General features: G+C 51.9%; 2 protein-coding genes across 9 annotated transcripts in view; one reads left to right on the top strand and one right to left on the bottom strand.

Annotated features, from left to right (window-relative positions):
• The window catches only part of BRME1 (break repair meiotic recombinase recruitment factor 1), a 19819-nt gene extending 10917 nt beyond the window's left edge, over positions 1-8902 (bottom strand). Inside the window, exons 1-5 of the mRNA XM_027084964.1 lie at positions 8533-8902; positions 7335-7386; positions 3465-3642; positions 770-851; positions 421-525 (exon numbers count right to left, since the gene is read on the bottom strand). Of these exons, the coding sequence (XP_026940765.1) occupies positions 421-525; positions 770-851; positions 3465-3642; positions 7335-7386; positions 8533-8883 (768 nt within the window). The 5' untranslated portion in view covers positions 8884-8902. The remainder of the gene's footprint in view (positions 1-420; positions 526-769; positions 852-3464; positions 3643-7334; positions 7387-8532) is intronic.
• On the top strand, positions 8739-26647 carry CC2D1A (coiled-coil and C2 domain containing 1A). 8 transcript variants are annotated; one of them, XM_027084957.1, is made up of 29 exons: positions 8739-8999; positions 10368-10503; positions 12110-12225; positions 12319-12384; positions 12645-12779; positions 12863-13097; positions 18553-18686; positions 18999-19071; positions 19250-19321; positions 19414-19544; positions 19624-19696; positions 20398-20531; positions 20903-21014; positions 21096-21268; positions 21958-22080; positions 22159-22217; positions 22309-22425; positions 23552-23625; positions 23701-23759; positions 23874-23925; positions 24016-24115; positions 24203-24293; positions 24597-24734; positions 24826-24890; positions 25462-25525; positions 25624-25750; positions 25825-25901; positions 25987-26034; positions 26118-26647. In XM_027084957.1, the coding sequence occupies exons 1-29, from the start codon at positions 8940-8942 to the stop codon at positions 26136-26138; spliced, it is 2865 nt and encodes a 954-aa protein (XP_026940758.1). In that variant the 5' UTR covers positions 8739-8939; the 3' UTR covers positions 26139-26647. The 8 variants fall into 8 exon arrangements, with proteins under 8 accessions (XP_026940758.1, XP_026940753.1, XP_026940755.1 ...); XM_027084952.1 differs by having other exon boundaries at positions 8825-8999; positions 20900-21014; positions 24203-24356; XM_027084954.1 differs by having other exon boundaries at positions 8825-8999; positions 20900-21014; positions 24203-24356; positions 24829-24890.
• Positions 26648-26905: the final 258 nt, after the last annotated feature.

Genomic DNA, 26905 nt, shown 5'->3' on the forward strand with positions numbered 1-26905 from the left:
GCCGCCACTCACTTTTTTTAGGTGTGTGTGTTCCAGAGACATCATGACCCCTGGAGCTCATGGTGGCAAGGACAGGAGAGCCTGCTGTAAGACCCACCCACCCCAACTCACACAAAAGCTTCTGAGAAGCATAGGGGTTCAGGGATGGAATGTGGGCTGCCTTTCTGAGTTTCACTACTTTCATGCAACTTGGGGAAGAGAGCTCTGGCCTCGACAGCTTCAGTGCAGGCACGGCTGTCCTGAGTACCTCTCACAGGCCTGCGAGTTGCTGGCATGGCACCTGCCATCCACAGACATCTGTAATGCTAAAAACGGGGTGTGTGTGTGGAGAGATGCAGGGCTAGCCATTGCCAAAGGAAATCAAGGCTGAACTTGGCTGCCAAGGTTGGGCCAAGAGGAAGGTCGATGGTAGGACCTTACCAAGCTGAAGGCCCCACTCCTGGGGTCCTCTTCCCTCCTCTCTGCTCGTCCTGTCACTGTCTTCCTGGGTTTTGTAAACTGGGGGACAAACCTCCCGACTGAGTTCTGTGAACCAGATACAACAAGAACAAAACAGCAGTAAAGATGAGGGAGGAATGACGTCTCGGAAATCAAGGAAGCAGACACCAGAACAAGTTTCTCTCTTGCAATCTCAAACTCTCAAGGCCCTTGCCTTCCATCCCCAGCACACCCTCCCACCAGCAGTTATTGATGAGGAATAGAGACAAGATCTCCAGCTGAAGGGAGGCGGCATCTTTTGTACATATGTCAGGCTGCAAAACAGACTCACCTGGGAAGGAGGAAGGCGAACTGGCTCTTTTTCTGGCTGCCCGAGGAGCCTGGAGGGAGCTCCTACTTCCTCATAAGGAGAGCTGGGAGGAGAAAGACAAAACAGAGGAGGTTCTCAAGTCCTCCTACGCTGTTAACTTGCATAGTAAGACAAACAGCAGCGAATGAAATCCAAATGCAAAGTAGCGCCCAGGGTCTCCTAAGAGGGAGGCCCTGGAGCACCTGCTGAGAGAGGGTGGGATGGAGAAGGGGACATGTGACTGCCAAGAAGGGTGTGGAGTCCCACATCCAGAATCCAAGCTGCCTGCTCTGGCAGCACTTAAACTCTTATAATCCCAGGAACTGGCTCCTGAAGTAAGAACAGGAATTCTCATTTGGACTGACTGACACTCCAGCCCCCAGCTCTGCAAACAGTAAAGAAGTTGTAGATACAAAGAACACAGTGTCTAAAAAAACGGCTGTATTCTTATCTGCCAAAATTCGGAAGCAACTGAGATGGCCTTCAGTGGGTGAGTGGATAAATAAACTGTGGTAATCCAGACAATGGGACGGTATTCAGCGCTAAAAAGAAAAGAGCTCTCCTCTAATCAATACTCTGTAATGGCCTATGTGAGAAAAGAATCTAAAAAAGAGTGGATATATGTATATGTATAACTGACTCACTTTGCTGTACACCTGAAACTAACACAACATCGTAAATCAACTGTACTCCAATAAAAATTTTAAAACATAAAATCATGCCATCTGCTTTATAAAAAAAAAAAGATTGAGCTCTCAAGCCATGAAGACACATGGAGATACCTTAAGTGCATATTACCAAATGAAAGAAGCCAATCTGAAAAGGCTATGTACTGTGTGACTCCAACTACATGATATTCTGGAAAGAGCACACTATGGAGACAGTGAAAAGATCAGTGGTTACCTGGGGTTGAGGGGAGAGATGAATAGGTTAGGATTTTTACGGCCATAAGAAGACTCTGTATGATACTGTAATGAGGGATATATGTTGTTATACTGTTGTGCCAACCCACAGAATGTACAACACACAGAATGAACTCTAAAGTAAACCATGGACTGTGTCAATGTAGGTTCATCCTTGGTTAAAAAATGTACCGTTCTGGTGAGTCATGGTGATAATGAAGGAGGCTGTGCATGTGTGGGGACAGGAGGTGTATCGGAAACCACTGTACCTTCCTCTCAATTTTACTGTAAACCTAAAACTGCTCTAAAGAAATAAACCCTTTTTAAAAAAACTGGTGAGACCTATGGTTATGTCTAAATAAATGTGGATATGCACGTTGTAAAAAAAAGATCAAAATCTGGAACTGAAACTTCATGGTTTCAACTTTGGAAGTGGAGCAGGAAAACGCATGAAGCTACACTAATGGGCTTGAATCGTGCCAAGGGAGGTTATGGAGACAGAGTAACTCTAGATACTGATAGCAACCGCCTGTTTCAAAATTTTTAATTGGGATGGGTTGTTTGGGCGGCTTCTGGGGTACTGGCAAAGTTTCATTTCTCAACATAAATGTGTTAAACTGATTGCTTTATGTTGCCTTCTTCTGTTATATTTCTGCACGTGTGGTATTTCTTAATAAAACATTTAAAAAACAGAAACAAAAGAGTGGGAACCCACTTCTGTGGGTTCTGATTATTCTTATGGTCTCAGACAGTAGGGTGGGCGGCAGCCATGACCCCGTCAGCCCTGATATGGCCTCTCGAGGGGTGAGGGGCGTAGTGTGACATCACTGTGTCTGTCTGGGGAAACAGCTTAGGTGTGATACATGGCCCCTCTCTTCCTATCACACACACAGCCTTTAGCCCTAAGATTGCAAAGACCTGAGATCAGACAGACACACACCCCAGCAAATGGTTCTGTCAGCCAGACTGCATGCCTCAATTTTTCACTCAGAAAACGTGCTAGTCCAATCCATGATGCTTTCTCTGAAGACTTCAGGTAGCAGGAACCTTCCTTCTCCTAACTCCTGCTAACCCTTTCTACTCTGCTATAGTTACATGTGGTTTAACCCCGTGGAGACTGAATGGTTCTCCAGATCTTTCTTCCTTTCCCCTACTGTGCTTAATTACATATTTTCTGAAAAAATAAGGGAACTGGGAAACCACTGTGGTAAAGAGCAAAGGAACCAGATGCAGCCAGAACCCCAGCCTGCCCTGCACCAGCTCAGTGGCCTTGGGAAAGTCATTATGATCTCCCGAAGCCTCAGAGTCCTCACATGCCAAATGGGGACATAAACCCATGGCACAGTGCCGTGAGGATTAAATGATTAAATGATGTGTGTAAAGTATTTATTATTAGAATGCTGCCTGGAACATAAAGATCGTTATTCTCTCTTACGGGTTATTGTTTCACAGACCCACCACTCCTTCAGTCCCCTCTTGATTAAGAGGGAATGTGGGATAAATATGGATTTGACCAACAGGCAGGACAAGTTGCATTCTGTAACTAAGTAACCTTGAAAAATTCAAGGTCTTCCTTGCCCGTGGTTAAAATATCGACCTTTCTCGCTGAAGAGGAGAGTCCCCAGAGCAAAACTTCGAGAAGCTCAATCCAAGGGCCCCGAGCCCCTGTGGGGGATGCATGGCACTGGATGGGTCATGTTGACTGGCCCCCTCCCCTTTGCTTCCTGTGCCCACTGTCAGCAGACAGGCTTGCTGGAAAGTTCTGAGCCACCTACCTGGAAGCTGCCTGTCCTGGTGCCTCCGGGCTCTGCTCTGCAGAGGGAGCGGGTCCTGATCTGCTTTCTGTCTCTTCAGGGTGATGCCAATGGCCCAACTTGGAACTCTGGGGGTCCCCGTCAGAGTCTCCTAACCTTGGGTTCTTTGGAAGTTTTGGAGGACGGATTCCTTCCCCTCCTGGTTTAGAGACAAAAGAAGATGAAGGGGAGGGGGATGGCGGGAGCGTGCACCGCCATGGCTGACCACCAAACACATCTGGGCCACTGATGCAACATGAGCAGGCTTGTGCAAAGGGCAGGAAATCCCTGCTCTGACGCTTGCCTTGAGAGTGAGAGATGAGATGGAATTTCATCCAGGTGGGACCCAGGAGCTTACATGGCCATGGGATCCAAAGGCTTTTAATCTACGGACTGGTCATGACTGACGTTCAATCCTGAGGTGACTGGGCCTGGCTTGGAACCACACGAGACAACCTGGCCCAGCTGACTGTCTCTCTGCGGAAGTGCTGAGAGGTGTGTGCTGGCTCCTTCGGGTCTCAGCTCAAATGTCCCTGCAGTGGCATCCTTGCCTTTTCTACAGAGCAACTCCTCTCGGGCCCATGCTCTGTTTTACTCACTTCACACCTTCTGCAAGTATCCGAGGCACTGGGTCATTTTCTGTCTCCTCCACTACAACCTGTTCCATGCAAGGAGGGGCCTCATCTATCTCACTCTCTGCTGGGTCTCAAGTACCTAGAAGAGCATCTAATAAACTGTTGGTGCTCAATAAATACTTGGCAGATGACTGAATAAACGCACAAGAAAACCCAGATCACCTCCCAGGAAATGCAGACAACACTAACTTATGTACCACTCTGGTTTTCCATGATGCTTGCAGAATATCCATCCTGGGAAAACTGGGACCCAGACTCATCGAGTGCTAAGGAGGTGACTTCTCTGCTGCCTCTTGGTCCCTGTTGTATCCCTACGATACCTTTCCCAGCACTGAAAGCAATTTAGAGCCTAAAGGTGCATATTAACATCTATTTGTTGAATGAAGGAAATTCCCTTATACAGAAACTGCCAATAGTGGCTGGCTTGTAAAACCTCTCCAAACTCTGGCCCCAACTGACCCATTTATTCAATGAACAAATAATAAGGGTTGACTCTCCTGAGTTCCATGCCAGACACTGTCCTGAGAGCTCAGGTGCGCTATGACAAAACTTCAGGCAGGGCCCTGATGTTAGGCCCATCTTATGGACGAGAAAGCTGAGGTACAGGGAGGCTGGGGAATCTGGAACAGCATCCAGGCAGTCCAGTTCCAGAGCCTCCACACCTAAGTACACTTGAGCACTTATTGAGCACCTACTGTGTACTGCATCTCTGACTAGGCAGTGAGAACAAAAAGACAAACCAGACCCGGCTCTGATTTTCTTGGAGGTCAGTCACGTAGACCCTTTCCAAACTCAGCTCCTTACATACCTTGAAGTAAAACCATTGAATAAGGCCCCTCTCTCCAACATTGAATGCTAGGGTCCTCCTCAGCATCCGTTCAGCTTTGGGGGCTTCACTAGACCACAGTGGCTTTCCTGTAATTTCTCCCAAGTCTGTCAGTTACGGTTCGTGTGTGCCCATTTAGAACTTCACCCCACTGTTACCTGATTAGCTCTCTCAGGGAGAAACATCTTTTTTTTTCCCCTGACTAGATCTTGAAGCTGTCAAGGGCAGGAACTGAGTCTCATCTTGATATCATCTTCACCCTGCCTCCCACCCCCCACCTCAGGTGCCTACGCCAGCACTGCACCCAGAGCAAAGCTGCGATGAATGTTTCTCACACAAACACATTCCCACCTTGTGGTCTGCCATAAAATGCAAAAATATAGCAGTTTCATTTACTTAGTTTCTTTAAGATGTCCAAACACTAGCTTGCTTTGCTCATCCAATGGACATTTATTTGTACCAAATAAAAAGCAAAAATATCAGAAGTGAAGAGGCTCCCATTTCCTTCCTGTGATCTGTTCCCACAGGATTAATTTAAGAACTAAGGCAGAACCTTGTGTTCAACACCAGAGGCCAAAGACATCACAAGGGAAAGGGCTCCTTTCACCACCTGCCAGAATCTTCTTCCTTTCTCTCCACGCCATCCAGGACACACAGAAAGAGCTGTCCTGGGCCAGCCCAGGGTCCACTGAGCAGGGGAGTCCACTGCAAAGCGAGGCCCCATATGACCTGCTGTGGGTGGGCCTGGCTGGCCCCAGCTTCCCCCTCGAAGGTCAGAGAAATTCCTGTGCCTCCAAACAGCTTGTTACTCATCTCTGCACAAAACACCTTTAATCTGTTGATAGTATCTTTCCTGTCCCACATCTTGGGAAAAAAGGAGTGCTACTCTCGAAGTTCATTAACCACTAAGTGAAGGGGTCATTTCTAAACTTTTAAGAAATTTAAACTACCTTAGCCAATGACAGGAAAATGAAGCTATACTATGTAACACTGGGTGTTTTCCTTTTCGAATGAAGGAATTCTATACATATATTGAGAAGTAAAGACAGTCTCGAAATACCATGAAGTTGAAAAACAGAGGTTGCAGATCAGTATGTGTGATGATTCTATTTTCCAATAAAAACACTGTATTTGTGTATACAAAGAAGAAGTTTGGAAGAAGTAGTGTACTGAGGTTCATTTCCTGTTTTTTATGCTACACTATATGGTTGATCGTCATCCTATGGTTGAGGGGGATGTTAACATTAGGGGAAGCTGGGGGAGGGTAGACAGAACTCTGAACTTTTTTTTTCTTTAGCTTTTTAATGACAAATAATATAGAACAGAAAAGTTAGCATAGGTGTACAACGCACTGCAAATTCATAAAATGAACAGTGTATTTTACATCTAGATCAAGAAACAAAACATTTCCAAGAACACAGAAGTTCCTCTCATGTTTCTTTTCCAGGCACAACGCCCTCAAAGGTAGCCACAGTCCCTGATTTCTTTTTTTTTTTTTATTCAAACAGAAATGAACTATTTTTACAACTTTTCTATAAGCTTAAAGTTGTTTCAGAATGAAAAATTTCTTCTTAATCTGAAAGGGCAATGATAACAGCAGCATGTATTTGTGTCCTACCATGCATCTACTCTCCGTGCTCTACAAACACTAATCCACATGTGAGCTCTAGGGCACAGTTCTCTACTTTGGCACTATTGACATTTGGATACTATTGACATTTGGGGCCAGGTCATTCTGTGTTGTGGGGACTGTCCACCACATTCTATGATTTCGAGCAGCATCTCTGGCCTAGATCCACTAAATGCCAGGACCAACACTGCCCCCCCCGCCCCCACCACCGCCCACACACCAGTTGTGAAAACTAAAAATGTGTCTAGACATTGGCAAATGTCCTCTGGAGGTCAAACTGCTCCCCACAACGGGTTGAGAATCACTGTTCGAAAGTAAAGCGTAGGTGCTCTTATCCCCTACAAATAGGAGGAAAGTGAGACACACAGTAGGTCATCTGCCGTCATACAGAGAGATGAACCCAGGTTTCTGGCTCGAGAGCGAAGCAGTTCGCCACACACCAGGACATCAAGCTCTATTCACGGGTCATCTCTGAGAGTGGGCCTGCATAGAGGCTGGACCCCTGCCCTGAAGCCTGGGGGCCTCCCCTAGGCTGTGGGATCCCACTCGAGGCTGGGGGAAGCTCCACAAAGCTTTCCCTTTTTACTGTAAGCACTTCTCCATGAGTTACACTTGTATGAAGTCATTGCATGTATGAAGTCACCGTTGTTATTTTAAGGAGCTTGGTGTGATCATCTTAGCATTTCTGCAATAAGCCCACCTTCCTCCTGTAAGCAGAAGCAGCAATAAAGAGGTGTCAACTTGAATGGCCAAATAAATACCTGAGGTCCGAAGCTTCTTCCTCTTACTCATTTTATCCCTCCCTAGAGGAATCTGAAAGCAAGAGCAAATCTCGTCATTACAAGCAGTTCCTGTCTCTGGGTACAGACCCAGTGGCCTTGCCTGAGGCCACCCCACCCCCACCTGGGCCCATCTGGCTGCCCCAGGGGTCACGTGGGCCCCAAGGGGACACAGGATGGGAGTCATGGCTACCTTGGGCTATGGCCGAGTTAAGAAGTTAAACTCCTCCGTATTGCAGAGAGCAGAGGGGGAACTGCCTATCTTCTGTCCGGGGCCTGAGAGCACCTGGGCCGCCCCCCTCTAGTCTCTAAGATGGGGCAGCCCGTGTGAAGCCCCCTCCCTCCAAGCTGGGCTACCTAGGACCCTTCTAGGGACAATGCAGGATTTTCGAGGTGACACGTGGGGCCCTGCAGGGTCATCGGAGGACTTTAGAGCGGCCACCGGGGAACACTTCAAGGGGTGGGGCGCCCTTCGGGGGACGCCTGGAGTCTTGGGGAGGCAGGAGTCGCCGCCACAGGTCAATTCCTTCCAGCCTAGGGGGCCAGACAGGCCAAACCCAGTCTGGGCCAGAGAAGTTGTCGAGGTCCCTCTGTCCTTAACAGGAACTGAGATCTACCTGCATCTGTTGGGGGATAATTCGGTTAAATAATCTGCGTGAGATTTTTCTGAGGTAAGAAAAGGTAGGGCTTCCCTGGTGGCGCAGTGGTTGGGAGTCCGCCTGCCAATGCCGGGGACACGGGTTCGAACCCTGGTCTGGGAAGATCCCACATGCCGCGGAGCGGCTGGGCCCGTGAGCCACAACTACTGAGCCTGCGCGTCTGGAGCCTGTGCTCCGCAACAAGAGAGGCCGCGACAGTGAGACGCCCGCGCATCGCGATGAAGTGTGGCCCCGGCTCGCCGCAACTGGGGAAAGCCCTCATACAGAAACGAAGACCCAACACAGCCATAAATAAATTAATTAATTAACTAATTTAAAAAAAAAAAAAAAGAAAAGGTAAAGTTGGCCCTCACGGAGGCCGGGCAGCTGGGGGTCCGAGGCCTGACCACTGTGGACCCGGCTTCTGGTTACCAGGCCCACCCTAACCCTACCCCGGCCACCGAAAAGCGAGGAATGCCCAGACCAGCATCGCCAGGAGAGGCCGGATCTCGCAGGTGGCCAACCGTCGGCCTCCACCTCACCTCACACCCGCAAACACTCCACCTCTTTCCCTCACACTTCGAGGCGTCGTCGCGCGCACGCGCGATGCCAACACCACCCCTCGCACTTGCGCACGCTCCGCCTCTTTCCCGCGCAGCCCGCGGCACCGCCCATCGCTCCGCAGCGCGCCTGCACGCTCGCGCACTGCTTGCCGGGAGTTGTAGTTTCAGTGCGGCGGGCCCTGCAAGTCCGGTGGCTGCGCTCGGGTTCCGCGGAGCCCAAGGGCCGAGGCGGAAGTGGGGCGGCCACCCGGGAGGCCGAGGGCGGGAGGTCGGCGGTTGCGGGGCGCCAGCGAGGGGCGTGGGATTCAGGAAGGGCTCGTGCGCGGCCATAGGCCCCGGGGGAGGCCAGGCCAGGGGTCCGGTGGTCCGAGTATCCAGCCTGGAAGATGCACAAGAGAAAGGGACCCTCGGGAACCCCGGGCCGAGGAGCCGCCACCGCCCGCCAGGTGAGTCTGTACCCCACGGCCCGGCCCAGGGGACCCTTCCCACCCTTGTCACACATTCAAGGGAGGGCCCCACCCCCAAGGGAGCCCGATATTCACCCCAGGTGAGTCCCGGTCCCCGCCCCCCTGGTTAGGTTCGACTCCCAAAGTGCGGCCTATTGGCCCCGGCTCCCCAGCTTCTGGCGCCCCTCCCAGGGCTCAGGGCCACCTGTTGCCGCAGCAGCTCCAGTTCGGGAGGGGAAGGCCTCGGACCTGGGGTAAGAAAGACAGTTACGGGTCTCCTGGCCTGAGCACCCGTGGAACCCTCGCATCAGTCTGGCCAGGTCAGACTCTTTTATCCCCATTGTACAGATGAGGACACTGAAACCCAGAGAAGTGAAGACACCTGCCCAAGGTCATAAGGATTAACTGCTTGGCCAGAGCTAAGCACAAATCCAGAGCTGCTGCCATGAGCCCACAGAACTGTGGTTGGGCTCCTTCTCCCTCCCTCATTGCCTTTACCCCAGGCACTGGGAGAGTTTGATTTTTCTCAGCTTCGATGGAAGGAGCTCAGGCCATAACTTAGTGCCCAGGTATTACAGTCTGAGTGACGTGAAGTTCCCTCCTGGATTCTACACGTTGGACACTTGGCTCCACCACTCTAAGCCTCAGTTTCCTCATCTGTAAAATGGAGCCTCTAAGAGTCCTTATGTCACGGGATAGTTGCGAAAATTCATTGAGATAGCTTATGGAAAGTGCTAGAACATAGCACTCAATAAGTGTTGTCATCATCATTATTACTATTAGATGGAGACATATATGATTGCCAATATTTGGCCATTTTTGATCCAAAGAAAAGGGGTTAATTTTGTGTACTTCAACCTGATATTATCACATCATGGTTGGTCATTAACCAGGATAGGATAGGAAGACAGGTATGTTACACAGCAAAGCCCCCAATTCCAACTTCTACATTGTCTAGGCTTCTATTTGCTCTTGACACCTCCAGCCTTCCTTCATGGCTCGCTCTGCCAAAGATGCTGGAAAGGAAAAACCAAGGTGTGCAGAGTGGCTTTGCTGTGGGGCAGGGTGTGGGGCCTTCCTTCCCCACTGACCTTGGCTAGCAGCACATCATGGGTGTGGGCTTAGAGCAGGCAGTTGGGTCTCTCTAGCTGCCCTTTGCCCCATGTTGATCTGTGCCAGAGGACCTGCCCACCTTGGGACATCTGTTGTATTCTGGGGCCTGTTCTGGCCTCCTGGCACTCCCCAGGGAAATGGCTTTCCCCAGCTCTGGGTTCCCTTCCTTCCAAGGGGACTCCAGGTCCATCATGGGTGCCTCGAGCTAGTTGGGGTGCATCCCAAGGTCTGACTGAACCCCCATTGTTCCCACAGCTGGGCCTACTAGTTGACCTCTCCCCAGACGGCCTGATGATCCCTGACGACGGAGTTAACGATCAGGAACTGGAGGCTGAGTTCTTGGCTTTGGTGGGGGGCCAGCCCCAAGCCCTGGAGAAGCTTAAAGGCAAAGGTAAGACTCTCAACACACCCTGAACATTTTGTGAGCTCCCTCTGTGGGCGGGGCTTGGAGCTGGGCTCTGGGGCGATGGTGAAATGGAGACAGAGAAGGTGCCTGCCCTTCTGGCATCCACAGTCTGGGTAAGAGTTAAGCAATCAACTCTGGAGCCAGAATGAGGTTTCGAATCCCACCTTTGCAACTTACTGGCTGTGTGACTTGATGAATTCCAGCACCTGTGTGGGCCTCCGTTTCCCTGTTTGTAAAATGGGAATATGACCACACTTACATCACAGGAGTTAATCTTCTAGTGTTCATCAGGCACTTCACATAGGACGTGGCGTGCCCTCCAACCCACTGTTCCGTGACCGGGGCTGGGATGGGGAAGGCACAGAGCAATGGGGGAGACCTGTGAGCTGGACAGGGCTTCCTGGAGGAGGCACCTGCAGTAGGGAGGGCCAGGTGAAGAGTGGGGGACTGCTTCTGGGGGGTGGGTCACAGCACATGCAGAGGCCCTGGAGGAGATGGCAGGGGCCAGGGGACTCTGCAGTGGTCAGGTGGGGCTGGAGCTCGGGGCAGAAGGAGCCTTTACACTTTGTAGCTAATGCGGTTGATACTCGTTATTCATGGATTCTGAATTTGCGATTTCACCTACTAGCTTAAATTTATTTGTAACCCCCAAATCAGTGCTTGTAGTACTTTTGCAGTCTTTCACAGACGTGCACAGAGCTGCAGAAAACTTGTCTCCCGATGTGCACGTTCCCAGCTGAGGCGACACTCCGCCTTCTTGTCTCAGCGCATAAATAAGTATCCTTTCTTTGGTGCGTTCAGTGCCACATTTTTCTCTTTTTTGTGCTTTTTGTTGGTGATTTTGTGAATCCACGTGGCCCCCAAGCGTAGTGCTGAAGTGCTGTCTCCTGTTCCTAAGCGTGAGCAGGCTGGGATGTACCTTCTATATAAGCTTCATTCAGGCGTGACTTATGGTGCTGTTGGCCTCGAGTTCAATGTTAGTGAATCAACAGTATATATTAAATAAGGTGTCTTTAAATAGAAGCACACATAAGACAAGGTTGTGTATTGGCTGGGGGACAAAAATGTGCCCAGAGGCTCACGGGAACCTCATGCTGTATTTCCTCCAGGGACAATGGTTCAGTATTTGCTCATTCCATGTCTGCGGCAACTTTATAGCGCATGGATACTGCGGATAACCAGAATAACATGAACAACAAAATGCTGACAGTATGCTGTTCTAAGAGCTTCACTTACCTTTAGTCCCCACAAGCTACCTATGAGGGAGAGACTATTGTTGTCCCCATCCAACAGATGTGAAGACTAAGGCCCAGAGAGGTGAAGTGACTTGCCCAAGGTCCCGCAGTGAGAAAGTTGCAGATCTGGGGTTCCAACTCAGGCGGGATAAGGAAGAGATGAGACCAGAGAGATGGGCGGGGAGGGGGATCATGCCTAGCTGGCCCGAGGGCAATGGGGTGCCGTGAAGGGCCAGGAGGGGGACATGCTGCCCCACCGCCTACTACCCTATTTTTCGGGGCCGTGGGTGACCAGGACGGGAGGCTGGGGGCTCTTGAAGGATCCCGGTCCGGCTGGGGCCTCCCCCTGCCTCTAGGTCCCCTGCCCATGGAGGCCATTGAGAAGATGGCCAGCTTGTGCATGAGAGACCCGGACAAGGACGAGGAGGAGGGGACGGACGAGGAGGATGTGGAGGCTGATGATGACCTGCTGGTGAGCACCCGGAATGGGGCAGGAGACCTCCCTTCCGTTGCTGCCCCATCTGGCAGGCCCTCACGACTGGCCCCTGGCTGTGTGTCCCTGCAGGCGGAACTGAATGAGGTCCTTGGGGAGGAGCAGAAGGCTTTGGAGTCCCACCCTCCTGTGGCCCAGGTATACCTCCGAAGACACTGGTCCCTGAAGCCCAGGGTTCAAGGCCTTCCTCTTCCCCTCTCAGCCATGGGACCTCGCTCAGGTGGCGGGACACCACTGAGCCCCAGTTCTCTGCCCTGGGAAATGGGATGATGATTTCTGCCCCTTTGGGGTTAGGGTAGCAACATGCCTGGTATCCAGTAGGTACTCAACCAAGGAAGATGTCAGGGCGGGCCCGAGTGGGGTCACCGCCCAGACTGTGTGCTTGGCCCCTCCCGCAGCCAAAGGCCACAACGCCCAGCCCCGGATTGGAGGCCACCTTGCAGGAGAGGCTGGCCCTCTACCAGACAGCGATCGAAAGCGCCAGGCAAGCCGGAGATGGTGCCAAGATGCGGCGCTACGACCGGGGGCTTAAGGTGAGCGGGCAGACGGGAGGGTGCTGGGACCTCATCACCCAGCTCCAGGCCCCTCCCAAACCCACATTCACATCTTCTCCCAGACGCTTGAAAACCTGCTGGCCTCCGTCCAGAAGGGGAAAGCCATTGATGAAGGGGACATCCCGCCGCCTGTGGCTGTGGGGAAGGGCCCAGTGGCTACGCCCAGCCACATCCCAGCACCCACCCAGCCGGTCCCTACGAACCCACCGGCCCCAGATCCCCGGGTCATCGTGGAGGGTCCTCCTTCAACTGCCCCAGCCTCATCCCTGGTCTCCGCTAAGCCCCAGCTGCCCTCAGGTAGGCCAAGGACAGGGCTGGGCTGACGTGGGATGGGCCGGGTATTTATTCAGCGGTAGGGCCCTCTGCGGGGTTGCAGGCCCGACACTGATTGTTAGATATTTTTAATACCCTTCCCTCCCCGGAGCCTACCTTCCGGGGGGGCATGAGCTCACAGAGAAGTTTTGTGTGTGTGGTGGCAGTAAAATATATTTAACAACACATTTGCTATTTAACCATGTTTCAATGTGCGATTGAGAGGCATTTGGCGTATTCACAATGTTGCCCAGTCATCACCTCTGTTTCCAAAACTTTTTCCTCACCCCAAACGGAAACTCTGTCTCCATTAAATGCTAACTCCCCATTCTCTCTCTCCCAGCCCCTAGTAACCTCCATTCTACTTTCTGTCCCTGTGGGTTTGCCTCTGTAGACATTTCACCTAAGTGGGATCGTCCGTCCACTCTTTGCCCTCCTGTGTCTGGCTTCCTTCACTTAGCATAATGTTGCAGTGTATGTGTCAGAACTCCATTCCTTTCTATGACAGGGTAACATTCCCACACATAGGGTTTTGGGGGGTTTTTTTTGTTTGTTTTTTACAGAAACACAACATTATTTTATTAGTCACTGTAATTTTAATCATGACCTCTTTATTTTTTTTCGCATTGACAATGTTCAAAATCTCAAGACCTTTTAGGGTTTTTTTAAAATTTTTGTATTGGAGCATTGTTGATTTACAATGTTGTGTTAGTTTCTGCTGTACAGCAAAGTGAGTCAGTTTTGCATGTTAATATATCCACTCTCTTTTAGATTCTTTTCCCATATAGGTCATTACAGAGTATTGAGTAGAGTTCCCTGTGCTTTATAGGAGGTTCTTATTGGTTATCTATTTTATATATAGTAGTGTGTATATGTCAATCCCAATCTCCCAGTTTATCCCTCCCCCCTCCCCCGCCTTACCCCTGGTAACCGTAAGTTTGTTTCCTACAGCTGTGACTCAATTTCTGTTTTATAAATAGATTCATTTGTACTCTTTTTTTAGATTCCACATATAACTGATATCATATGATATTTGTTCTCTGTCTGACTTACTTCACTCAGTATGACAATCTCTAGGTCCATCCACGTCGCTGCAAATGGCGGTATTCTGTCCTTTTTTATGGCTGAGTAATATTCCATTGTATATATGTACCACATCTTCTTTTTTCTTTTTTTAAATTAATTAATTAATTTATTTATTTATTTATTTTTGGCTGCGTTGGGTCTTTGTTGCTGCCTGCGTGCTTTCTCCAATTGTGGACAGGGGGCTGCTCTTCTTTGCAGTGTGTGGGCTTCTCATTGCGGTGGCTTCTCCTATTGTGGAGCATGGGCTCTAGGCCTCCGGGCTTCAGTAGTTGTGGCACGTGGGCTCAGTAGTTGTGACTCGTGGGCTCTAGAGCACAGGCTCAGTAGTTGTGGTGCACGGGCTTAGTTGCTCCACAGCATGTGGGATCCTCCCAGACCAGGGCTTGAACCCATGTCCCTTGCATTGGCAGGCGGATTCTTAAGCACTGCGCCACCAGGGAAGTCCCTGTACCACATCTTCTTTATCCATTCCTCTGTTGATGGACATTTAGGTTGCTTCCATGTCCTGGCTGTGGTAAATAGTGCTGCAATGAATGTTGGGGGTGCATGTATCCTTTTTTTTTTTTAATATCTTTACTGGAGTATAATTGCTTTACAATGTTTTGTTAGTTTCTACTGTATAATAAAGTGAATCAGCTATATGTATACATACATCCCCATATCCCCTCCCTCTTGCGTCTCCCTCCCACCCTCCCTATCCCACCCCTCTAGGTGATCACAAAGCACCGAGCTGATCTCCCTGTGCCATGCGGCTGCTTCCCACTAGCTATCTGTTTTACATTTGGTAGTGTATATATGTCCGTGCCGCTCTTTCACTTCGTCCCAGCTTCCCCTTCCCCTCCGCACGTCCTCAAGTCCATTCTCTACATCTGTGTCTTTATTCTTGTCCTGCCCCTACGTTCTTCAGAACCATTTTTTTAGATTCTGTATATATGTGTTAGCATACGGTATTTGTTTTTCTCTTCCTGACTTACTTCACCCTGTAGCATGTATCCTTTCAAATTATGGTTTTCTCCGGTTGTATGCCCAGGAGTGGGATTGCTGGGTCATATGGCAGCTCTATTTTTAGTTTTTTAAGGAACCTCCATACTGTTCTCCATAGTGGCTGTACCAGTTTACATTTCCACCAGCAGTGTAGGAGGGTTCCCTTTTCTCCACACCCTCTCCAGCATTTACTGTTTGTAGATTTTTTGATTCCCACACATAGGGTTTTGAGTGAATAATTCCCAAGCCCTCAGCTTGTCTGTCTTTCCTATAAAACTCACCTGCTGGAGGACGCACCTCCCAAGAAGTTTCTTTCCCCCAACCTCCCTTCTCCCCCTTTAGGGAAGGAACATGGGGATCTGCCCCAGGGGCAAACGCTGCCCTGGTGGGAACCAAAGAGATACTTGAAACACTGGCCTGGGGTTCAGAAAGTGAACCCCTGGTCTCTAAATCCTTCTGCAGCCAGGCTGGTTTCTAAGCTTTTGTTTTTGGCAAAGTTCAAGGATGACTATCAGAAATCATCACCTGAGATTCTCAACTGAAATCATCAACAATTTTTCATAATGGAGTTTTTGGTATGTAGCTGGGCAGGGGCTCTGAGAATCACGTGACCGTCACAATAATAAGACTCTCTCTTCTATTTGTTGATGTGAAGCAGGTTTCTCTACACATTAAAAACAAAAAAGGAAAGTAGGAAAAGAATAAACAAGGAAACAGAGATAAATGTTAGGAGGTGGACCCAGCCACCGCCGTGTCAGCAAGAGCTGCCTTGCCAATAAAATTTTACTCCTAGTATATAAAAATTATTTGTCAAAAAAGCTCAATATATTTAGGCTTTGCTCAATTTCGTGCTGATAATAATTGTAACCGTAATTCTATCCTGGAAGAGAAATTCTTTAACACAGAGACTTGCGATGGCAGGAAACAAAGCCAATCAGATGTCAAGGTGTTGGGGAGAGGGGTAGATAAATTAGGAGTTCGGGATTAACAGATACACACTACTATATAGAAAATAGAAAATAGGAAAAGAACAAAGACCTACTGTATAACGCAGGGAACTGTACTCAGTATCTTGTAATAACCTATAATGGAAAAGAATCTGAAAAAGAATAAGTAAATATATATAAATAACTGAATCAGTTTGCTGTGCACCTAAAACTAACACAACGTAGTAAATTCATAATACCTCAATTAAAAAAAAAACGTTAAGGTGTTTTAGACACCTCTTCAGACAAGTCCTCCAAAACTAAAGCAGTGGGTCCAGTTGTCAGTCTGAAAAAGTACAATGCATGCTGTTTTTCAGGTGTTTCTAGGATTTCTGGACACTGGGTGGTGTATCTATTGTATTTTTTTATATATACTGACAATTGTACCTATTGCTTTCAATTTAGGGATACTTCCCCTAAAAACTGAGCATATTGTTTGAAACTGTAACTAACATACTGTTTAATAAGCCATTTAATCCTGTCTCCCAACTTTGCTGATACAGTGCATAGATGTACATTTAAATGTACGATGGGGCTGTCAAAAAAAGCCTTTCAAGTACCCACATATATCATGTTAGGATGCAGTTCTGCGGGAGACGTGGATGTAAATAAGGGAAGATCTGAAATTCCCGAGTGCTAAATGTGAACCCTGGCATATATTTAAATAGTAAATGTTGGTATATAGTCAAAAGAATATCTGAAATTCCTGATTGCTAAATGTGAACCCTGACATACATTTAAATAGTAAATGTTGGGTTGTGTTGTTTCAACCCACTGACTTTGCAGTAATTTGTTACAGCAGCAACGGGAAACTAATAAAATAGCAAAAAATAATTTTTACCTTTTTCTATATATTTTTCCCCAGTCAGTTTTAACTTCGCTATTTTTTATATAAGAAATTAAAAATTTTTACGGAGCAAAAAAAAATATATATATATATATAGTAAATGTTGGTATATAGTCAAAAGAATTGAAAGCAGGGACATGGAAAGGTATTTGTACACTTGTGTTCTTAGCAGCATTATCCACAATAGCCAAAAGGTAGAAGAAACATGGTGTTTATTGACGGATACAGGCACACCTGGTTTTTTCTAGTTTTTGCTTTATTGTGATTCAGATATTGTGGTGTTTTACAAACTGAAGGGTGGTGGCAACCGCGCTTTGAGCTAGTCTATTGGCGCCATTTTTCCAACAGCATTTACTCACTTTGTGTCCCTCTGTCACATTTTGGCAATTCTCACAGTATTTCAGACTTTTTCATTATTATTATATTTGTTATGGGGGTCTGTGATCAGTGATCTCTGATGTGACTGCTACAATTTGCTAAAGGCTCTGTTGGTAGTTAGCATTTTTTAACAATAAAATATTTTTATACTAAAGTATGTACGTTGGTTTTTTAGACATAATTCCATTGCACACTTAATAGACTACGGTATAGTGTAGTAACTTTTATACGCACTGGGACACCAAAAAACTGAGTGACTCACTTTATTACGGTGGTTGCTTTATTGCGGTGGTCCGGAACCAAACCCGAAATATCTCAGAGGTATGCTTGTAAATAGATAAACAGATGTGGTCCATTCATGCAATGGAATAATATTCACCCTTAAAAAGGAAGGAAATTCTGACACGTGCTACAACATGGATGAACCTTGAGGACATCATGCTGAGTGAAAGAAGCCAGTCACAGAAGGACAAATACTGTGTGATTCCACTTATAGGAGGTCCCTAAAGGAGTCAAATTCGTAGAGACAGAAAGTAGAATGGTGGGTGCCAGGGGCTCGGGGAGAGGGGATAGGGAGTTAGTGTTTATGGGGACAGAGTTTCAGTTGGGGAAGATGAAAGAGTTCTGGAGATGGACGGTGGTGACTGTTGCCCAACAATGTGAACGTGCTTAATGCCACTGAACTGTACACTCAAAAAGGGTTAAGATGGTAAATTTTATGTGTTGTGTATTTTACCACAGTTTGAAAAAATAAAAAGGGAATATTGGTGAGTTTCAAATCCCCATAGTAGTTAGGATACATTTGATTTAAAAGAGTGGTGTGATGGTTTTCTTTATCAAATGTCAATATTTGGAGACACTGGAAATGACAACCCTTGCTACTTTTTCAACTTAAAATGAAAAGTTTTCGATGTCAACTTAAAAATGTGTAAGGATACATAAAGTTTTCCAGAATTCTCTTGGGGGCAAAACAGCAATGGCTCCAGAGACTGACAGTCGTGCGGTTGAGTCCCCACCATGTCATCTTCAGGCTGTGTGACCTTGGGGAGGCAGTATCCCCTCTCTGAGCCTTAATTCTCAAATCTATAAGGTGGGCCTAAGAACAGTCTTTGTTGTGAGAATTAAGTAGAAATGGTTTGCGTGCTGTTCCCCCTCCCAGGTCCCTGCAGCCCAGGACCTCCCAGGTCCCTGGCCCAGTTGCAGAGCCGCCAGCGTGAGTACAAGCTGGCCGCCCTCCGCGCCAAGCAGCAGGGAGATACCGCCACTGCCGCAAGACACTTCTGCGTGGCCAAGGTGTGCCCAGACTGACGGACAGGGTCGGAGGGAGAGAACAGGATGCTCCTGACATTGCATGATGGCAAAGAACAGGGGCTCTGGAGTCAGATTTAAATCCTGGTTACTCCGTAGCTGTAGTTTGCTGCACCTCTTGAAGGCTCAGTTTACCCTCTCTGTGAAATGGGCATAAGTGTCTGGAAGAGGCTTGAGCAAGGTGCTGCAAAGGAAGGGACAGAGCGGGGAGTCCTCTGTTGTGGGCAGGGCATAGAGACTCCCCTCAGGGTCATGGCCTCCAGCTGCAGCCTCTTCCCCTGATCTTCCTTTTCCCAGAGCTTTGACGCTGTCTTGGAGGCCCTGAGCCGGGGGGAGCCTGTGGACCTGTCACGCCTGCCCCCTCCACCTGGTGAGGACCCCACCCTGCCCACCCTCCAGGACTGCTGGAGGCCTCCACAAAGTTCTTTCTAATACTGCCGCCCCTGTTGGTCAGGCCCAGGGACCCCACCTTCAGGCCAGGCCAGCCTGGTGGGGGAAAGGGCGGCCACAAGCAAGCCCCCCATTGGACTGGACCTCTCTGCCCCCAGACCAGCTGCCCCCAGACCCACCATCACTGCCACCACAGCCTCCAACTCCTGCCGTCGTGCCCTCCATCCCAGGTAGGCTTCTGGGACCCTGTGGGGTGGGCCAGCCAGAGCAAGACAGTCTCCTCGACCCTAGACTCTTAACTCTATCCCCTGGTCTGGCCCAGAGGTTCCTGCACCCCCAAGGACTCTCCTGGAGGCGCTGGAGCAGCGGATGGAGCGGTACTGTGTGGCCGCGGCTCAGGCGAAGACCAAGGGGGACCAGCGGAAGGCTCGCATGCATGAGCGCATCGTTAAGGTGTGTGGAGACAAGGTGGGCGAGTTGGCAGCCCCTCGAAACCTTGCCCAGGAAGCCCTAACACCTACGTTCCCTGCAGCAATACCAAGATGCCATCCGAGCCCACAAGGCTGGCCGAGCCGTGGATGTGGCCGAGCTGCCTGTGCCCCCAGGTAGGTCCCACCCCCGGCCCCTACCCCTCTAACCTCTGAGCCTTTGCAGATGCTATTCCTTCTGACTCTGCAGTCTCAGGGAGCCGATGGCTTGCACATTCAGAAATTCTGCAAGCTTGTTAGATGATTGGTAGCTTAAAATCAGTCACAATGGGAGAGTTTATACCACGGAAATTGGGAAACAATAAAAATCAGGAGGTTTTATGTGGAGAGCCTGTTCACCAGCCCACCACTGCCTGCTCCCTCCCTTTCTTCTTTGCTTTTGACTCAACTCCTTCCTAGTCATCAGCTCTCAGTTTTACAGATACCTGCTCAGCCTCCCATCAGCCCCCCAGTGGGTAGGAGGCATCCTCTGGGATCTCAGAGCTGCCTGTGTATCCCCCATGAGAGCAATTATGTGTCTGCACCTTGGTCCCGTGGGAGAACCTCCAGGCCCAAGACTACCTCTTATACCCAGCACACTACCTCACACAGTGCTTGCTTTTTGGAGTCCGGTCGAGGCCCAGCCGGGGTCAGGCAAGAGGAAGGGCAGGCAAGAGGGAGGTTGGAATGGTCTGGCAATCGCCACCCAACCAGCAGCATCTCCTTTCTTAGATGCAAAGTAGATTCAATGGCCTGAGGCTCCTTATGGGGGAGGAACCTGAGTCTCCACCATCATGGTGTTGGCCCCCCCTCCTGATTGGGTCCCAACTGGCCGCCAGGCTTTCCCCCGATCCAGGGCCTGGAGGCCACCGAGCCTACCCAACAGAGCCTGGTGGGGGTCCTCGAGACTGCCGTGAAGCTGGCCAACCAGGATGAAGGCCCAGAGGATGAAGAGGATGAGGAGCCTAAGAAGGTGTGAGGGGCCGGGGCCTTGGGGCGAGGCCAGGGAGTGGCAGCAAAGCCAAGCCCCAGCAGTCCTGGCCTTGAGCCAGAAAGACCCGGCAACACAGCCGGCCCTGCTGCCTTCTGGCTGTGTGGCCATTGGGCAAGTCGTTTTGCTCTCTGACCCTCGGGCTCCTCCTCTGTAAACTGAGCACAGTAATAGTCCCTACCTCCCAGGGCTGTTGCAAAGATTCAGTGTGAACAAGATCATATGTTGTGTTCAGTGCTGAGGAAACAGAAACTAAGACGGTCAGTGTTGTCAGTGTCGGGCCCTGACCCTTTGGGGAGCGGACTCATCACAGGTGCTGGGAAAGCTCTGACTTCCTCTCTATCCCTCAGCAGCTCAACAGCCCTGCAGCCCCCACAGCCCAGCCCAAAGCCCCACCTTCAAAGGCACCCCAGTCAGGATCTGCCCCAGCAGCCAAAGCGGCCCCCAAAGGCACATCCACCAGAGGTAGGTACACCTGCCCCACCTGGGCTGCCTGTTGCCTGGCCATGGGTTGGGCAGCACCCGCAGATGCCCCTGTGCCCACAGCCCAGCAGCAGCTGGCCTTCCTGGAGGGCCGCAGGAAGCAGCTCCTGCAGGCGGCGCTGCGAGCCAAGCAGAAGAATGACGTGGAGGGCGCCAAGATGCACCTGCGCCAGGCCAAGGGGCTGGAGCCCATGCTGGAGGCCTCACGCAACGGACTGCCCGTGGACATCACCAAGGTGAGCCCTCTAGGCCTGCTGGACCTTCCCAAGCACTCACCCTTCAAGCTCATGCCGCTTAGCAGCCATGTGACTTGGAGTGTATTAGTCAGCATCCAGGTTAAGCTGCTGAAACAAATAGGCCTCCCCAAGACTGGCTGAAACAAGACAGACATTTATGTTTCTTGCATGTAACATTCAGGGCATTCTGGTCTCTAAAAGACAAAGCCCTTCAGGGCCCAGGTTCTTTTATCTTGTTGCTCTGCCACACCCTAGGTCTTGTCCACATGGTCAAGGTGGTTTGATGCCTTGTCTGCATCCCATCTATGAGAAGTTACATGGAGTTGCCGTCACTTCTGCTTGCCTCCCATTGGCCAGAACTCAGTCACATGGCCACCCCTAGCTGCAGCGGAGACTGGGACATGTAGTCTCTTGCTGTGTGCCCAGGCAGGACTCCATTACTAGGGAAGAGGGGGTGGGGATCAGACTTGGAGGAAAATGGATAACAGATTCTGCCATTTGGGGCAGGACCATCCACTTCTCTTTGAGCATTACTTTTCTCCTTGGGAAAGAAGGAAGAACAGGGACAGGGGATGAAGCCATAGTCAGGGAAGGCCTCTTTAAGGAGGGGTGACGTTTCGGCAGAGCCCCAGGTGGGCCTGCTCCTTGCTGACCAGCGGACCCTACCTCATGAGCCTCGTCCTCCCCAGGTGCCACCCGCCCCTGTCAACAAGGACGACTTCGCCCTGGTCCAGCGGCCCGGCCCAGGTCTGTCTCAGGAGTCTGTCCGGCGCTACGGTGAACTCAGCAAGCTCATAAGGCAGCAGCACGAGGTGAAGGGGGATTCCCTGCCCAAGTCGCTACAAGGGCATGGCCCCCAACCCTCCCCTCACTTTCTTCTGCTCCCCCAGATGTGCCTGAACCACTCTAACCAGTTCACCCACCTGGGCAACATCGCTGAAACCAGCAAGTAAGAGGCCCCGCCCCCATCCCCACCAGACATCTGCACCCCCAGCCTGCCCCTGGGACCCGGGACCTGAGCAGGGCCCTCTTGCCGGCAGATTTGAGAAGCTGGCGGAGGACTGTAAGCGGAGCATGGAGACTCTGAAGCAGGCCTTTGCCCGGGGTCTCCCCACACCCACTGCTCGCTCTGAGCAGAGAACCTTCAGCGTCATCAAGTAAGGCCCCTGAGACCCCCCAGACCTTTGGAGAGGGGTTTGTGCGCCCCGGAAGCCAGCAGAGGATTTGCGTCTGGAGTAGAGTTGGGGGAGCTGGTGGGAGCACGGTGTGTGCAGGGGTCCTGAGGCAGACGTGACGCGCGAGTGAAGGACGGCGATAGGGTGTTGACAGTGACACATTTGGAAATGGGGATGATCTAGTGACTGTAGACATGTGCCTGGTCCCAAAGGCCTGGGCCAGCCCGTGGGATGGTGATCTTGGTTCTGCTCCTGTTAAGTCTTCTTACACCCCAGGGAGTTGGGATTGTTTTTTCCCACTTGTAGATGACATTAGGTGCAGCCACTGGGATAACCTAAGATCACCATCTAGGATAACCCACACCCCTTACCCCGGCTCCCCTACATCTGCATAGCCTGGCTCCCTATCACTTCATCTCCTCCCACTGTCCCCACTTCACTCACTTTCTGCCACATAGACCTCTTTTTGGTCAATCGGACACACCAGCCGTGTTTCCACTCAGGGCCTTTGCACCAGCTATATTTCCTCTGCTCAGACTCTCTCATGCAGGTTACCATGTAGCGGCCTCTTCTTGACATTCAGAGTCACCTGTGATGTTACCTCCCCTGAGAGGCCCTCCCTGATCACTCTGTCTAAAGCAGCCCCTTCTGAGCACACTCCACTCTCTCTCCCCTGTTTTAATTCTCTGCAGAGTTGTTGTTGTTTTGTTTGCTTATTTATATATTCATGGGTCATCTGTCCACTCAGCCAGCCCTGGTTCCATGAGCAAAGGCATGGGGTCTGCCTCGTTTACTTCTGTATCCCCGGCAGTGAAGACACTGGCTGGCATATAGTAGATGCTCAAGAAATACTGTCAAAGAAAGAGAAGGTCCCACAGCAGCTAGGGCCACTGGCTGGTGCAGAGTAAGTCCCAAATAAATATATGCAGAGTGGAGAAAGGACTCAAAAGGTAGCCAGTGGTGGACCTGGATAGAGAATTCTAGTCTGTCTGGTCCTAAAACTCAAGCCTAGGCGCTGAGACACCCCTAAGAGACTGGGGGGAGGGCAGAGAAGGCGGGCAGGCAGTGGCACTGAGGTGCCTCTTTCTCTTGCCCGCCCTCCTGGAAGGATCTTCCCTGACCTCAGCAGCAACGACATGCTCCTGTTCATTGTGAAGGGCATCAACTTGCCCACACCCCCAGGTGAGGGGGCGTCAGGCAGGGGTGGGGCCGTGGGGTCCACCCCTCTGCCCAGCTCTGACCCTCATCTGCCCACAGGGCTGTCCCCCGGTGACCTGGATGTCTTTGTTCGGTTCGACTTCCCCTATCCCAATGTGGTATGTGGGGAGCTGAGGAGGGACGGGCTCAAGCCCCATCAGGCCCGGGAGTGAGTCTGGCCGGGGTTCAAGGGCAGGCGCCCCTGAGCTTTTTCGCTTCCTGTCTGGTCACAGGAAGAAGCTCAGAAGGACAAGACCAGTGTGATCAAGAACACAGACTCGCCTGGTGAGCCTTGGGCGGGAGGCAGCCCTCCTTAGAAAGCCCATGAGACCACAGCCTGATCCCTCCCTCCTCCCTCCCTCCTTCCCTGGGCAGAGTTCAAGGAGCAGTTCAAACTCTGCATCAACCGCAGCCACCGTGGCTTCCGAAGGGCCATCCAGACCAAAGGCATCAAGTTCGAAGTGGTCCACAAGGGGTAAGCTGGGGCCACAGGCGCTGCATGGGCTCTAGAAGAGGGGGAGCTCCCCTGGGCCGACCATCCTGTCCCCTCTCACACACACAGGGGGCTGTTCAAGACCGACCGGGTCCTGGGCACAGCCCAGCTGAAACTGGACGCCTTGGAGACAGCATGCGAGGTCCGGGAGATCCTCGAGGTGAGAGGTGGACATTCGTCTGACCGCTCCGGTATGGCCGTGCCGCTCATGAACACCACCCAGGTGCTGCCTGCCCTGAGCCCCCAAGGGTCCCCTCTGCTGACCCAGCCCGTCCCCGGGAGTCCCAGACTTCCCTGCTACCCGGCCTCAAATACCCTCAGCACCCTGCTCCTTTATGAGCAGCTGATGTGTCAGCCGTACCCACGGGCTCGTGTTTTGGAAACTGCTTTGGTCTCCCTGAGCCCAGCTCTGAGCCTCCCGCCGCTGCCTGCTTCCTAACAGGCTCCCCTCACTCCCACCCAGGTCCTGGATGGTCGCAGGCCCACAGGGGGGCGGCTGGAGGTGATGGTTCGGATCCGGGAGCCACTGACGGCCCAGCAGTTGGAGACGACAACTGAGAGGTGGCTGGTCATCGACCCCGTGCCAGCAGCTGTGCCCACAGTGAGACCCCTGCCCATCGGCAGCCCCAGGGAAGGAGGGAGGCTTGGTTCAAGGGGGCCGAGACTCACAAGACTGGTTCTGTCCTCTGAAGCAGGTTGCTGGGCCCAAAGCGAAAGCCCCTCCCGCGCCTGCTCCTGTGAGGGAGCCGGGGAACAGGTAGGTGGCTGGGCCCGGCTGTGCTGGAGAGAACCCCCTTCTGCTTATCTCAGCCTGTCCTGGACAGCTTCCCATCAGGCACAAATTGGAGCATGTCTCTCCCCTGCTCCAAGACCTGTCCTGGCTTCCCTTCTCCTGGAGCGTCTAGTTTAAACTCCTCAGCTTGGTCTTTAAGACCTTTTGTGATCTCCGTCAATATGTCCAGCATTCTCTCTCCCCACTTCCTCCTGTTGGTTCATGGATACACTTAGTTTTCACTGACCTCTGGGCTTCGCTGTGTTACAATGTCCTGAGCACCCCTATCCCCACACTATCTCCTTGCTTCTCTGCCCAACTCTGACTCCTTTGAGTCCCACCCTGGCTCTCACCTCCTCCAGGAAGCCCTCCCTGACGCCTGGCGTCACAGTTGCCTGGGTGTACAACCATTGTCCCTATTAGGTTGTGGACTCGGCAACACAGGGGTGGGCCTGGCTTGTCTCCCGCTGTTCCCCAGTGCCCAGTGTGTCTGTTGAATTAATGGGGTCGGGGGTGGGAGATCCCTGCAGCCCCTCACCCTTCCTCAACCCCATAGATCAGCCCGGCCCCTGCATAGTCTCAGTGTGCTGGCCTTCGACCAAGAGCGTCTGAATCGGAAGGTGGGTACCCATCCTGCAGGGCTCAGTGGGGCAGGATTGGGGGTCTGCAGGCCCGGGCAGGGCCCTCACAACTCCCTCTGCACCCCCCCCCGCCCCAGATCCTGGCCTTCAGGCAGGCACGGCGGCCGGTGCCCCCCGAGGTGGCCCAGCAGTACCAGGACATCATACAGCGCAGCCAGTGGCAGAGGGCACAGCTGGAGCAGGGGGGCCCCGGCATCCGGCGGGGTAGGATCTCAGGGATGAGTATGTGGGGGAGGGGCGAGGCCGGGGGCCCCATCGTGACCCCCTCCCTCCCTTAGAGTACATGGCCCAGCTGGAGCGGCAACTGCAGTTCTACACAGAGGCCGCCCGGCGCCTGGGCAACGATGGCAGCAGGGTGAGCTGCGGGCGGGCCGGGCGGGCGGGCATCGGGGGGCCGGGGCTGCCAGGGGCTGCCCACTGACCTCCTGTTGGCCCCCCAGGAGGCTGCCAAGGAGGCACTGTATAGACGGAACCTGGTCGAGAGTGAGGTAAGAGGCTTGGGTATTGGGGACGGGGTGGGCAGCTGTGGCCATGTCCCCTCCGCCCTGACCCCGGCGGCCTCTCCCCTCAGCTGCAGCGGCTCCGCAGGTGAGGGGCCGAAGGGGCGGGCGGCCCCTGGAGAGCCGGGAGCGGGCCCAAGGCCCCGGCGCTGGGAGGAGCTAACGCGGCCACGGCCTCAGACCAGACAATCAGACAATCAGAGGACAATCGGCTCTGGATGGACACGTTCCCCCGGCTGGGCCCACCTGGCCCGACTGGAGCCTCCCTGGCAGGGGACGTTGCGGGCGCCAGCCTGTGTGTGCCCCTCACCTAGGCCTGGCCGGGTGGGCCCCAGAGAGTCCGTTTGCACAGCCCAGGGGTGTGCGGCCCCTTGCCTGCCTCCGAGGTGGGAGGGCGGCTAGGACCAAACCTCAAGGGCCCCTGCAAGCACTTTAGTTCCAGCCCGTCCCCAGCCTTAACCCTGACGCCCACCCACACCCCAAAGAAGCCACTGAGGCCAGCCAGAGCCCAGCTGGCTCCCCAGAGGGTTGCCCTGGCCCAGCTGGGCCCCCAGGGCTGACACACGGAATAAACAGCCAGGGCCCTACCTGGCTCACTCTGTCCTGCCTTTGTTTCTTGCTCCTGCCCTCAGTGCCTGGGCTGGGTCTCCTTCACGGCTCCCCTGGGGGCTGATGGAGAGGTGTCTGTGAGAGGAGCAGGCTGGCAGGGGGTGTGCCCGTGAAGGATGTGTGCTCCGCGCACACTTGCTGCGAGGACGTGTGTGAAGGCCTGTGCACGTGTCCTGAGCGTCTGTGGCCCACCTGGGGGCATCCGCGAGTATCTCTTCAGCTGGTGGCCTTGGGCGTATCTGGGTTTACA

This window comes from Aethalodelphis obliquidens, unplaced genomic scaffold (genome assembly GCF_003676395.1).
Source record: "Aethalodelphis obliquidens isolate GAN/ISIS:26980383/991018 unplaced genomic scaffold, ASM367639v1 scaffold53, whole genome shotgun sequence".
Taxonomy (NCBI): domain Eukaryota; kingdom Metazoa; phylum Chordata; class Mammalia; order Artiodactyla; family Delphinidae; genus Aethalodelphis; species Aethalodelphis obliquidens.